The sequence below is a fragment of the Typha latifolia genome, chromosome 4 (assembly GCF_019914945.1).
Source record: "Typha latifolia isolate L0001 chromosome 4, TyphaL0001v2, whole genome shotgun sequence".
In the NCBI taxonomy this organism is placed as follows: Eukaryota; Viridiplantae; Streptophyta; class Magnoliopsida; order Poales; family Typhaceae; genus Typha; species Typha latifolia.
The window spans coordinates 747,814-760,678 of NC_133089.1; the positions used below are offsets into that span (position 1 = coordinate 747,814).

Genomic DNA, 12,865 nt, shown 5'->3' on the forward strand with positions numbered 1-12,865 from the left:
CATTTTTTTTGGGGGGGGGGTAGGGGTCTTAATAGCTATAACAGCTTCAAAATCTACGGCGGTCATGACGAAGCTTCAGCTAATTAGCCATTGTTCTTGAGCAATTTAAATTTTAAGCTCTCTCAGTTTAATGCTTATTTTCTTTTGAGTATTGCTTTTTGTCTTAATTGCTAAACTGCTTCAAAATCTACGGCGGTTACGATGGAGCTTCATTTAATTAGGCATTGTTCTTGAGCAATTTAAATTTAAACCTTGTACGCTCTCTCAGTTTAATGCTTATTTTCTTTTGAGTGTCGGTACAGAAGTTATTTCAACATATCCACCCCCCTCCCTTTTTCTGTATATTAAGCTGAAATTAATAGAATTATCAGCCTACGCGGGAAAGAAATATCAGACAGTATGAACTATATAGTATGAAAATACAACCAGTTCTACATTTTTCCTGCTGAAAAAATTTAACAAAATGGAGAATGTTAGAATTTGCCAACTCCTTGTCATCCTCAGGAACTACTGGACGGCTGCAAGAACTGAGCCACCTTTTGCCTCTTACCTTCTTCTCCTGAGTTTTTTATGAATGTAAGAATCTGTAATCTATCTTATTCATATATCCGCTTCCGCTTAAGGATGGTAGGTAATATGGAGACAAACCCAATAAGAAACAGGACTACCAATGTCTTGAAGTCGTATAAATCTCTGACTGATTTTAGGTCCCCTAAAGCTAAGCCTGCCTGCAGGTGGACACAAGTTGTCTGAGGTAAGTTACAGATATAAGTTCAAGGAATTAGATCAAACGTATTTGCCAAAGCAATAATTAATTAAGCGAGCATTGCCAAAAATACTAAAACAAGCAGAGAAACAATAACGAACAAAAATGTCAGGTACAGATGAGTGATCAATAATAATTCATTTGTAATCAAGAGCCTTGGCTTGTATATTACAGAAGCAGCAATTATCTGCTAGAGCATATCTGCATGGAGACGATGAGCATTCCCATTGTATTTGCCATTATGCATTTTCCCGTTGTGGCGAAAAATGCATAATGGCTGACTGTCAAAGGCTTATACAATGAATCCAAAGTGCATTTTGTGAAACCCTTTTGTGCAACGGATATGCACCATATTAGCCCCAATATAAGCATCAAGGCATCTTAAGAAAGCTTTGTCCCTTAAAGCATCTAGAGAGGCTAGAGAGCATAACAGCTCAAGCAAAGGAAGGTGGCCTATAGTAATCCTCAATGAAGAAAAAATGAATGTATTGTCAAGGCTTGACTTTGAGAGAGTACACGTACATTTCAATGGTTTTAGTTGACATATTTTACAAATAAAAACGTTTTCTTCAAAGATTTTTAAAGCTATATTTAGAGAGCAGCTGCATATCAAATATGCTGACACACAGTCTGGCAAGGTCATGCCTGCTTCCAATGTTAATGCATGGTAAATTGTCACCAGTATGTTTTGTCATACCATGTCAACCAACAGCTACATATAACTATTTGAATTTGCTCATTGGTTAACTATGCATTATCTGTCCAATTGAAGTGACAATTAAGGTCTAAAAACATGAAATTGAAAGGTCGTGCAGTGCAGGACAACCAGGAACCTATATAGTAAATACCTAACCAACCAATCACATAGCAGAGCAAAACACCAGGCTTCCGAAATAGAAAATAAAAAAGAATTGCCATCCAAAATAAGATAATATACTAACAGACATGACCAATAGAAAATAACAAGAATGTTGCAGTAACTATAAGTAGTACGTAGAAACTTACCCTGACAGTGATGTAGGATGCTGGAATAAGACCAATTAGTGTTGCAACAAAGAAAATGTGAAATGGTATGTCAACAATTGGAGATGCCACATTTATGAAGGTGTTTGGCAAGGATGGTGTTATTCTCAGAAAAAGCATGTAATTTAGCAGCTTCTCTTTCCTCCTTGCTATCTGCATGCAGAGAACAGACCAAAATAAACAGACAATCAATATATGCGTATATGGTAAATAGTTAGATTAACTTAAAATTGAACTCTATGAAACAAATGTGACCACATAATTTGTTAGCAATGCTCAGAAGTAAAATGTTCAATGAGTACCTCAGACTGGAAAAATCTCAATTTTTCAGGCCACAACCAGCTAACCAAAGGCCTACCAATCAATTTGGAAAGAAAATAGCAGGATGATGCTCCAGAAGTGGCAGTAAAAACGACCAATGCAACACCTTTGATGACCCCAAAAAGAGCTCCAGCAAGTAAGGACATGAATATGGTGCCAGGAATCATAAATGTCTGCATAAAGATGTATATTGAACAATACCCTAGAATAAACTTTGCTTGATAGTCTCTTGCATACACAGCAAGATTGTCTCTGCAAAATACCAGTGGAGGAAAAAGATAACGTAAGGTATATAAAACTTTAGGATCTAGATTTCAGGATTTACCATAAAGTTCAACAATGAAAATTTTGGAAATGTAGAAATCTTTAATCCAGTACATCTTCCCATGACTACTTCAATTGTAGCATGTAGTAATCTCGTTAAAACCTAAATCCTTCCTAACATCCTAAACAGAAGTTAGTATAAGCGGCTATATCAAATTGGTCCTAGAGGTCTCCAATTCCCTTAACTGCCATGAGATCTGAATCATATATGTTGTGGTTGCTTATTTTTCCTAGTTGTTACACTGATTTCCCATTACAAGCATAGCAATAGAACAGCATATCCAAGATATGAGATGACCAATCAAATACCATAAATTAGAACACGATCTCCCCATCAAAAAGTAGGTAAAGATTAGAACTTACCACATAAATCACAATACCAAAGAGCATCTGATTACGGAATTTGATGTAAATTTGGAAAAGAGCCCAATCCAAATCTAAATTCAACTAAGAAAGGCAAGAAGGAACTCACCTGAGGACGCGAAGGTCCGCGAGATTCCGCGGCAGCCGGAGGATCTTATCGTAGTCCGCCTGCGGCATGGTGAGGTAGATGCAGAAGATCCCCACGGCGAAGACCAAGAACACGGCCCCCGCCGCCGCCGCCTCCCACCGAGAGAGCGGGACTCTCGCGTCGGCCCGGGCCCCAGCCGGCTTCTTGGTGATTGGAGAGTCCTCGGCCACGGCGCTCTCGAGATCCCGATCGATCGCAAGCCGCATAGCCGCCATGGAGACGAGGGCGGTGGCGGAGTTGAAGAGAGATGGATCTACGCGCCATGATAGAGGCGTTCCTTCATGGTGTTTGAGAAAATGCCAGAACGGAATCCCAATTGGTTCGTGATCTGGAAGGCGGTGAGAAAGAGAAAGAGAGGAGGGAGAGGGAGAGGGAGACGAAGAGGGAAGCAGATGAAGTCGGAGAGAGGGACAGAGAAAGAGGAGCGAGAAATATTCATACAGTTTGGAGCGTTAGAGGAAATAGAGCAGCGCCACGTAGGGGATATTAAAAAATTCCTGCATCCTTATATGTAGAGGACCATGCACAACATGGCTATCCTGAGTTGTATTCAAATCAGAAGGTTTAATGGGGTTAGGTGTGGACTTGGCCAAAGAGATGCAACTTTTAACTTATATAATGTCAAACAATGTGATTTAATCGTTGCATTATAATTATATTTTTAATCTTTTTGACCCTCCCAACGATCACTCGATATAATATTTATCCTCTCAAGAAAAAAAAAGAAAAATAACAAATACACTCTTGAAAAAAAAAATCGGGTTTACAGATATAGTGTAGTATAAACACTAGCTTTTAGTTTATGGGTCCTCTAAAGACTCTCACATAATCAAATGTTTAATGAGAGGAAAAGAAAAACAAATAAAATTTTTTTTATTTATATTTCTTTCTCATTTCAATGTTATAGATATAGTATTTTAAAATAGGTAAAACCAAAAGATCCCTAAGAGTATCAATATTCCATACGTCTGTATTACGTTAGAATTTTTATTAAAAATAATTTTGAAAATTTGATTGATTAAATAGATGAATAAAAATGCTTTGTTTTTTTTTTCTTTCATCTCATTTTTTTTATTATCTATCATCTTTTCTTCCGTCGGAGAGAGAGTTAGAGAATAAGATGTGAGATAAAGGTAAAATATAAAAAAAGCATGAGGTTGACATGGTTCACGAGTAGCGGAGTACCGCGAGAGATAAAGAGAAAAATAATAGAGTAACGAGGAAAAGAAAACGAATGATGGTAGAAATGTATTTGATATATTTTTACATCACTTAGACCCGGGCAAACTCATCTTTTTTATTGAATACTACGTGATAGTGATGGTTAAAGATGTCAAGATATAATTAACTCTTCATTTTTAAATCTTTATGCAAAATATAATTACGTTAACAAATTATTATTATTAGTACCCGGTGAAACATTAGTTTCTCTCCTAAATGTATCAATTCAGGAGGATTCTTTTATTATTATTAGTATTGAATCGGTTTTCAATATAGTTCCAGTATCTATTACGTAATTTCTCCAAACTATGAGCTACTAATCTGGAAACAAAAGACTTTTGGCAAGTAACCTAGTAACATACGAGAATACTGTTAATTAGAGAAAAGTATATATTCTTACTTGAACAAAACTTTGAGTAAAGACTTTTTTATATTATTATTAAACAAATGGGAGAAAAAATGATATCCAATATATAATTATAATTTCAATAAATTATTCCTCCCCCTTCTTCCAGGTGTTGTTAGTAAACTTACACTTGTTCGATCCAAAGCCACATTTATATCCTACAACTCTCTCTATTAGATGCAACCGCTGCACTTTGTCGTTGTAATTAAACAGAGAAAGAATAGGATATATAGAACTATGCATTCTCGAGAGAGCGATGCCTTACGATGAAGCCAAAAGCAATCGTGCCTCCCTCCGCCATGCCCTTCGTCTCCTCCTTCCTCCCTAAACCCCACCTTGCCTTCCCCTCCTCATGCCCTACCTCTAACCCTAACACCCGATTCCTCCCGCTGTGCGTCAAATTCCGCACCCGAGCAGAGGGCGAGAACGGCGGCAATGGGCGGCCGCCGGGAGGGGAGAAGAAGTCTCTCGCCGTCGCCACGGGGGAGGTTTTCTTGGGATTGGCGTCGTTGCTCGTACGGAGCAGGAGCGGCGACCGAGCAGTTGATGCGAAGGTGCTCTTGAATGGGGACAGGAAGTCGATTGATTCGGTGGAGGAAAATGTGATCTGGGAGCAGCGGTTGAAGGATGTGGAGGCGGAGAGGGGGCGGAAGAAGGTGACGAGCCCCGGGTTTAGCTTCTCCGCCGCGGGGCTCCTCTTCCCTTACCATCTGGGTGCTGCTCAGCTTCTCATTGAGAAGGGCTATATAAAGGTAATTTTTTTACCCCGTAGTGGTGTAGGCAGGACTTGTGGAATAATCACATCTTTGGTCTGAAGAATTTAGGTTCTTTTAGGGCTCTCTTGTAGGTTTACATGTGAAAAAGATTGTGATTTTCTTTAAATTATGACATTGGATTATAACTATATTGACGTACAATGATGAGTGGGTGACAATAACAAGGATTTCTTTGCTGTGTATACGCACTGCTACTATCTTTTACTTCTTGTATAAGAGTTGGATGAATTTACTGATCCAGGAGACCACGCCATTAGCTGGCTCGTCAGCTGGTGCCATAGTCTCTGCGGTGATTGCTTCTGGAAAAAGCATGCAAGAAGCCCTTCGAGTGACAAAACAATTGGCTGAGGATTGCCGGCTTAATGGCACTGCATTTCGTCTCGGAGTAAGAACTTCTCACGTATCTCTGTTTGTTGAGAATATAGAGACTTTAACGACCATATTCCAGTGCTCATTATGAAGTAGATTTTAGTCTTTTTTTTTTCTCTAAAAGAAAGAAAATGAGTATTGAGCAGATTCCTCCACGTTATTATGTGCAGGCGGTCCTTAGAGGTATACTCAACCAGTTTCTTCCAGATGATGTACACATCAAATGCAACGGAAGGATACGCGGTAAGCTTCCTATTTCTATATGACTTAGCTGTTTTTTTAGGTACACTTACCCTTTTTGTAGATATACAGACATATCGAACTGAACCATGGAATTGCGGTGTGTGTGTGTGTGTGTGTGTGTGTGTGTGTGTGTGTGTGTGTGTGTGTGTGTTCTTTCTGATCTAGAGATGAGAGAATCTATATATCAGATGGAAATTGGAAATTATGCAACTTTTGGTAACTGATTCTTGGACTAACATGAGAATTCACTATTTTGACAGAATCAGGTTAAGAGCTTATGTTGTTTATGACAACAGTATGTCATAAACATAAAGCCTTACATGACAATGATACAAAATGTATGTTGTGAACTGGGTATGCCGTGTTTCTCTGTCAAACATGTCGGTTTCTAATTAGAATCACTTTCTCGAGTAAGCAATGCCTCAATAAGCATGCAATTTCCTCCCTTTCCAAGTGCAAGCTCTTGATTTATCCTGTTTCCTTCTAACTAATATGAACTAATCAGCCAAAAGATCTTCGTTAGGATATGTGGAAATCCAATTTAAGTGGGACGTCTGAAAATTTGATGGGGCCTTTATTAGATCATTTGACTTCAGTTATGGGGATGAACAACTGATAACGTATTGGATACTAATAATTTTGATTATCATATTATAGTTGAACCTATCAAAGAGTTTGTAAGATTTTCTTCAGGGAAATTTTATGTTCTAGGCTTCAAACCATGTTGTTGGCACAATGTTTTGAACTATATTTTGTTTTTCTTGCTTGATTAAGAACAAGAATCCCACTGCCGTCGAGACTTCTAAATACTATTTAACTGGAAGGACTATGTTAGCCATTGGTCTATTTTTCTGTTGTTTATTACTCATACTTATACTATAAAGATTCGTTTGTTACATAGTGAAAGGATCATTTGAGTTTCCTTGTGTAGTGATAATTGCCTGACACAGTTTCGAGTTCCATTTGTTTACTGACATTCTTCGGACACAGTTGCTATTACTCAATTATTCTGGAGGCCGAAAGGTTTACTTGTGGATCAATTTGACTCTAAGGAAGACCTCATTGATGCAGTTTTTACCTCTTCTTTTATTCCAGGGTACAGAATAAATTTTCTTGTTTTTACTCTTTCAGTTTCTATCTTATGCTCGGTGAGTTTCCTACCAAGTGAATGAAAGAAACCGTTTTGGTTTTTGTTCCAGCTATCTAGCCCCCAGACCTGCAACTATATTCCGTAACCGGCTGTGCATCGATGGGGGTCTTACATTGTTTATGCCGCCTACCTCCGCTTCTAAAACGGTGCGCACTTAGATTATTTTTTTCCCCTCATTATTACTTGACCAGTGATATTCCAGATTGCTTACAAGCCAGAAGGAGCTGATCCATACAGCCTTGGACCTACTTCACTAGTAGTCGTGAATATACATTGTCATGTACTTTTAAGCACAACCAGAGAAAACCATATCTAAGAGAAATTTGTGGCGACAAGATTTGTGTTCATTCTTATATTATTTTTTCTCATCTTTTTTCTATAGTAGCTGCTCCTTGTTTAGACAAAAAGGTTGAGGTAATCACTGCTGCTCATCATCGCAGGTTCGTGTCTGTGCTTTCCCGGCAATCCGATTGGGACTAGAAGGGATTGGAATCAGCCCAGATTGTAATCCAGAGAATAGGGCTAGTCCACGACAGGTTCATTTTGCGGACTTTATGAACACTATGCTCATCGCAAATTTCTTGAGAATTAACTCTTACTATCTGCCAATTTCAGCTTTTTAACTGGGCTCTAGAACCTGCAGAAGATGATACTCTTGACAGATTATACGAGCTCGGTTATCTGGATGCAGCTGTCTGGGTCGAGCAGAATCCTCTGGAGTCGACTGTCGACGATAAAAGTGCTTCTGAAGTCGTTAATTGAAGTATGACACATTAATTACTTGGAGGATATCAAGCATTTGCGGCTCTTTTTCCTTGGTATCAACAAGATAATAGCACAGCAAAAGCTATATACTGAGGTTGCTGGATGATATATCCAAAGAGCCAGATTTAACTCACGAAGTTGGTCGGATCCAAAGAGATGATCCTGGTGTATAGTTGATGGATTTGGGTTAGAATTTTTTTTTTCTCTTTCTTTCTTTTCCTTTTGTGGAGATAAGTGACGAAATCTTCAACCAAAAGTATTTCATTATAGGATCTTGAACAGGTACATATAATGGAAATTGGATGTAAAAAAATATATCTAAAATTTTTAGAAAAGAAAACTAGCGTTTCTGAAACAGTCTATTAAGATTTCAGGACAAAGTTAAACTTTTGAAGAATATATAGGATTACATCTAATATTTTTAGAATCATAGATGACATACAGCACTTTCGAGTTGGATTTCGCCAGATTTGACTCAAGCTTCGTTGCACCTATCTGATCAATTCCATCAAAAACACCCACAAACTAAACCCGCCCCTAATATATTTGTCTAAATCCTCTCTCTCCTCTTCTCTTCTCTTCGCTTCGCTTTGCACTCACCAGCGCTGTAAAAAGCCGCACTTCTCATCTCCTACCTCGAGGCGTCGAGTCTCTCCTAGCTCTCTTCCAAAAGCCGCGTCCTTTTCTCCTTCGCCCCTTCTCTTTCGCCGAGACGGCGATGGACGGAAACGGTGGCGGGGACGGCGAGCACGCGCCCTCGGCTCGCCTCCTTTCCATCCCCAAAGAGGGCGAGCGAATCCTCGGCCCGACACGGCGCCCCGACGGATCGCTCCGCAAGCCGATCCGAATCCGCGCTGGATACGTTCCCCAAGACGAAGTCGCTATCTACCAGTCCAAGGGCACACTCGTGAGTCGCTTTCCTCACCTGGGTACTTGGCTTTATTCTTGGGGTAACTTTTGATGCGGGCGTTCGTGCAGATGAAGAAGGCTCAGCCGGAGGTCCCGCCGGGGTACGATCCCGTTCTGGATGCGAAGCCAAAGACCAAGTCGGCCAAGAGGAACGAGAGGAAGAAGGAGAAGCGGCAACAGGTCTTTTCCTTTCCTTTTCTTGTTTTGTTCTACGTTCTGGTTTTCTTTGCTTGCGGGTATAAGTGCTAATTGATGTAATAATGGAAATCGAAATGGATGCGGGCTTCTTTAGATCTATTTTCATATGAAAACAAGAGCCTGACAAAAGGATGTGTGTATCACTTGACATGGTTGAATGTTTCTTATTTGACACAATAACATTAATCTGATTCATCGTTGCAGATTACAGAAGTTCAGATTTCTTTTTTCTTTTTTCTTTCCTCAGTTTTTAGCAATTTGACTGTCTGATTTATTCTTAGATTTTTTTTCTCCATTCCCCATTTATCAACAGAAACTTTTCGCCTTAGCTGAATTTGTGGAGAAAGAACTTGTTAACTTAAGGGTAAGTTCTTTCCACTTGCTTCATTTTGGATGGTTATGAAAAACAAAGCCTTATGTCCCAAATAATTATCGCAGCTACATGAATTATTTCCTCTATTAATGCAAATAAAATTTACTCAACAGAGAAGCAAGGACAATAAGATTTATAAGAAGGATTGCATCTCTTTATCCGTGAACATAAATCGTTACAGATCAGAGAACAAAATAAAATTACCTAAGTCATAGATCAACCATAAGAAGAAATAGCCTCTACTGTTGACTGTTGTCAAACTAGAGAATTTGGGCTTTAGACAAATTATTTTCAGCTTGGATAAAGGACGGTAAGAACAAAAGAATGACAGTATAAGTAGGAAAAGAGGAGGGAAAAGAGAAGGAAACATCCACTCAACTATAGACTGAATGAACTGATAGACTCTTTCTCCAACTATTTTTGTACCAAGTGTTTATCCTTAAATTCTTCCAGATAAAGATCTAAGCCTTATAAGGAAAAATACTTGAAAAAAAATTTTAAGAAAAAAAGCCAAGTGCTCTCTTGTATTCAGGCAACTGATGTACTGTCACATTAGTTCAAATTCACTCTTTTTGCCCATTCGTTGTGTTTATGGATCAATGCAGTGTGCTGTTTTTTCTGATTTTTTTTTCTGCACTGTTAGGTTTAGTCAAATTGGCATAATTGCATTCTCAGCCATTGTGACTTTTGAGCATATGTTCAGGTTTATGGTCGTGTATGGTAGTTAATGATTTGTTAATGATTATATTTCTTTCTCAGTGTTCATTCCTGAGTTCTTTCTAGTTCACTTATACAAACTGTTTTCCATTTTAACATTTTTTTAACAAAATTTGGAAACCTTTATTTATGAATATTGTTGTCTTCTATGGCATGTCTACATCACGCAGACTGACAGCCTGGAAAGCTAAAAGGGCATCCATTTACTGCTCTCTTTTTTAAGTTTCACCCTTTTTTTCCTTTTTGTCAGGATTGTCTGATGATGTTTTGGAATATGTTTCTCTAAGCTTCAATCCTTCCTTTGGGTTTCACACATACAGGAACAGGTTTACCAATTAAAAGAAGTGGTTTAATGTAGGTAGTTTTCTATGAGACATGCCCTTTTAAATTCTTAATTGTGGAAATGATCTTGTACTCAAACCAGAAAAAGAATATGATCACCTTTGCTTGTCCAAAGAATTAATCTGCATTGTGTTTTCTTGTCACAGAACACGTGTTTTCTTGACCATTGCAAACAAAAAATATACTATTTAGTTTAGGAATTAATTCACTTAGATCTCTTGAATTATCACTATTTTTTATATATACATTTTAAACATTTGTTTTACCACATACACTCCTCAGTCAAAAAAAAAAAAATAGTTTAAAGGTCTGTATAGTTTTTTCTTCCTTAGTTTAATGAGGTATATATGAATATATTTTTTTTAGTTTAGAGAGGTATATGTAGATAATAAATTTTTTTAAGAAGTATATGTAAAAAACAGTGATAGTTCTGAGAGTCTAAATGAAATCATTCCTTTAATTTATAAAAAAAACCTGTTTAACTTAATTGGGTTTGTCTTGATATTGTGGAAATATAACCAATAATTAGTAGCAGGCTTCTCTTGCTTCATCAACTGATAAGGGGAAGAATTTGGACTTGGAGCATGCTGAGGTGGAAATATCTCAGGAGGTTCCTTCTGGTCCTTCCACTGTGGAATCTATGACTTCCCATATGAATAGCATCTCTATTTCTGAGACACCAGTGGTGGTCAGCCCCTCTACAGATTCAGTGGAGTCTCCAAAACCTGGGAGCTCTGGCCAAGAATTAGATAAGAAAATTCGGGCACTTAAAAAGAAGGTAAACTTCTTAATGCTTATTGCTTCTTATTTGCTTTTGACTTTCTACTAGCTATTGGTATTATGCTGTTCCCCTCACTATATGCAGAAATAGCAATTCGGAAATCTTATAATCTGGTACTTTTTCATTTGTGGGCTACCTTCCGTCCATGAAAATACATCTTTGAGAATTTAACCCAATGAAGAAAAGGGCATATAAATTTTGTAAAAAGGCACCATTTTGTTTGGCTGTTTCATGACTTCAGAAGAAGATTTAACTGAGGCAAGCGTTTCTTTTATTTGCGCTAAATATATATAAATGGAGAAAATGGATCCATCTTGCCTACACAAATAGTGGCGACCAAAGGCTTGCTCATAAGCTTTCTTGTAATCTCCTTCTGAATGAACGCCTGGAGAATTTACAACTTCTGAGAAACTAAAGGTTTTGTGATTTTAACATTGCATGCTTGAAGTATACGACATAGTTTAAGACAAGAAAGCAAGTTTCTCTCACCTCCCAACCCCCTCCTTTGCCAAAGCACTAAAAGAGTTTCTTATTTTCTTGGTTAATTGGCCCTGACATTTTGCAACGCTATACTATGATAAGACCATCAATCATCGATTTGGACTGCAAGTTTGTTTGGCCGTGCATGCTTGCTTTGGAGTTCATTTTAGACAACAAGTTGCTCTTGCATGTGGTGGAATATCTGGCCTACTCTGAATGGGACCACATCTTGCAGGTAAGGCTAGCAGAAGCACAATTACAAGGAGAACTACAGAATCTGAAACCTGAACAGTTAGAGAAGATGAAAAAGTTGGAGGCATGGCTTGAAGAACTAAAGATTTTGGAGGAAAGAAAGGGTACAATGAGTAATTCTAGCTCAGTGAACTCGTAACAAGAATCATAATTCCCAACTTGGCCTTCAAATGCCGTGAAATCTTCCATTAGCAGCTCTATGCTCATTGTAACTGTGGGTGTTCTGCCCAACATGGGACCTGATGGATTGACTTTAGGACTTAGGACTATGGCTGTTCTCTGCCAGACACGCATATTTGTATTTCCTATATTTTCTTAATATGTTGGTATACTCCGTACACCTAAACATGGGTGTTTCGTCTAAAATTGAGTCATTGTGCTGGTCCACTTTTCTCGTATATTGCTGAACTGTGTATCTGTGTTTACTGTGATTAGAACTAGTAAAGTGTGTCTCACTTCTCTGAAACTTTATTATCTGTCTTTGGAAACTCTACGGTCAATGAGTGGCAACACCACCATGAAGTTGAAAGTTTGCAAATTGCATTTGCTTAATGGTTTAAATTACTGAAACAAGAATTGATTCATGGATATTGTCAGATCATGAATTATCTGAATTTATCTTCCAGCATTGCATGAATTGCGCTGTACTGTGTATGTTTATGTTGTTGGTAATTCTGTTGGGTTGTTTTCTGTTCCAGTGTCCGCAGTGCAAGCCAGCAGAAAGCAGACCAATTTTCTTCTCACGAAATCTTTCAAGGTCATGAACAGGATAACTATTCTGAACAACATAAGGATGAAACAATGTGATTGTCCATAAGATGGAAGTACATGTGTAACTCTTGTAAAGAAAATGCACAGCTTCTGATTCTTGTAGGGCTCCAATCACTGATTCATGCTTGTCTACCACCACATGACCAAAGCCATGAGATTTGTCTCAC

At 38.2% G+C, this 12,865-nt stretch overlaps 3 protein-coding genes across 4 annotated transcripts; 2 read left to right on the forward strand and 1 right to left on the reverse strand.

Annotated features, from left to right (window-relative positions):
• Window positions 1-379: 379 nt before the first annotated feature.
• Window positions 380-3,373, reverse strand: LOC140785625 (uncharacterized membrane protein At4g09580-like). The gene is made up of 4 exons (XM_073133562.1): window positions 2,907-3,373; window positions 2,092-2,362; window positions 1,772-1,942; window positions 380-728 (listed from the first exon to the last, which is right to left on the reverse strand). Exons 1-4 carry the CDS (start codon window positions 3,158-3,160, stop codon window positions 597-599), a joined length of 828 nt encoding a protein of 275 aa, XP_072989663.1. The 5' UTR covers window positions 3,161-3,373; the 3' UTR covers window positions 380-596.
• A 1,310-nt stretch (window positions 3,374-4,683) lies between these two features.
• Window positions 4,684-8,230, forward strand: LOC140786241 (uncharacterized). The gene is made up of 7 exons (XM_073134525.1): window positions 4,684-5,324; window positions 5,590-5,733; window positions 5,888-5,960; window positions 6,951-7,056; window positions 7,160-7,256; window positions 7,551-7,646; window positions 7,726-8,230. Exons 1-7 carry the CDS (start codon window positions 4,839-4,841, stop codon window positions 7,870-7,872), a joined length of 1,149 nt encoding a protein of 382 aa, XP_072990626.1. The 5' UTR covers window positions 4,684-4,838; the 3' UTR covers window positions 7,873-8,230.
• Window positions 8,231-8,304: 74 nt separating this feature from the next.
• LOC140786242 (partner of Y14 and mago) lies at window positions 8,305-12,393 on the forward strand. Of its 2 annotated transcripts, XM_073134527.1 has the most exons (5): window positions 8,429-8,782; window positions 8,854-8,964; window positions 9,296-9,346; window positions 10,950-11,192; window positions 11,911-12,393. In XM_073134527.1, exons 1-5 carry the CDS (start codon window positions 8,594-8,596, stop codon window positions 12,064-12,066), a joined length of 750 nt encoding a protein of 249 aa, XP_072990628.1. In that variant the 5' UTR covers window positions 8,429-8,593; the 3' UTR covers window positions 12,067-12,393. The 2 variants fall into 2 exon arrangements, with proteins under 2 accessions (XP_072990627.1, XP_072990628.1); XM_073134526.1 differs by lacking the exon at window positions 9,296-9,346 and having other exon boundaries at window positions 8,305-8,782.
• Window positions 12,394-12,865: the final 472 nt, after the last annotated feature.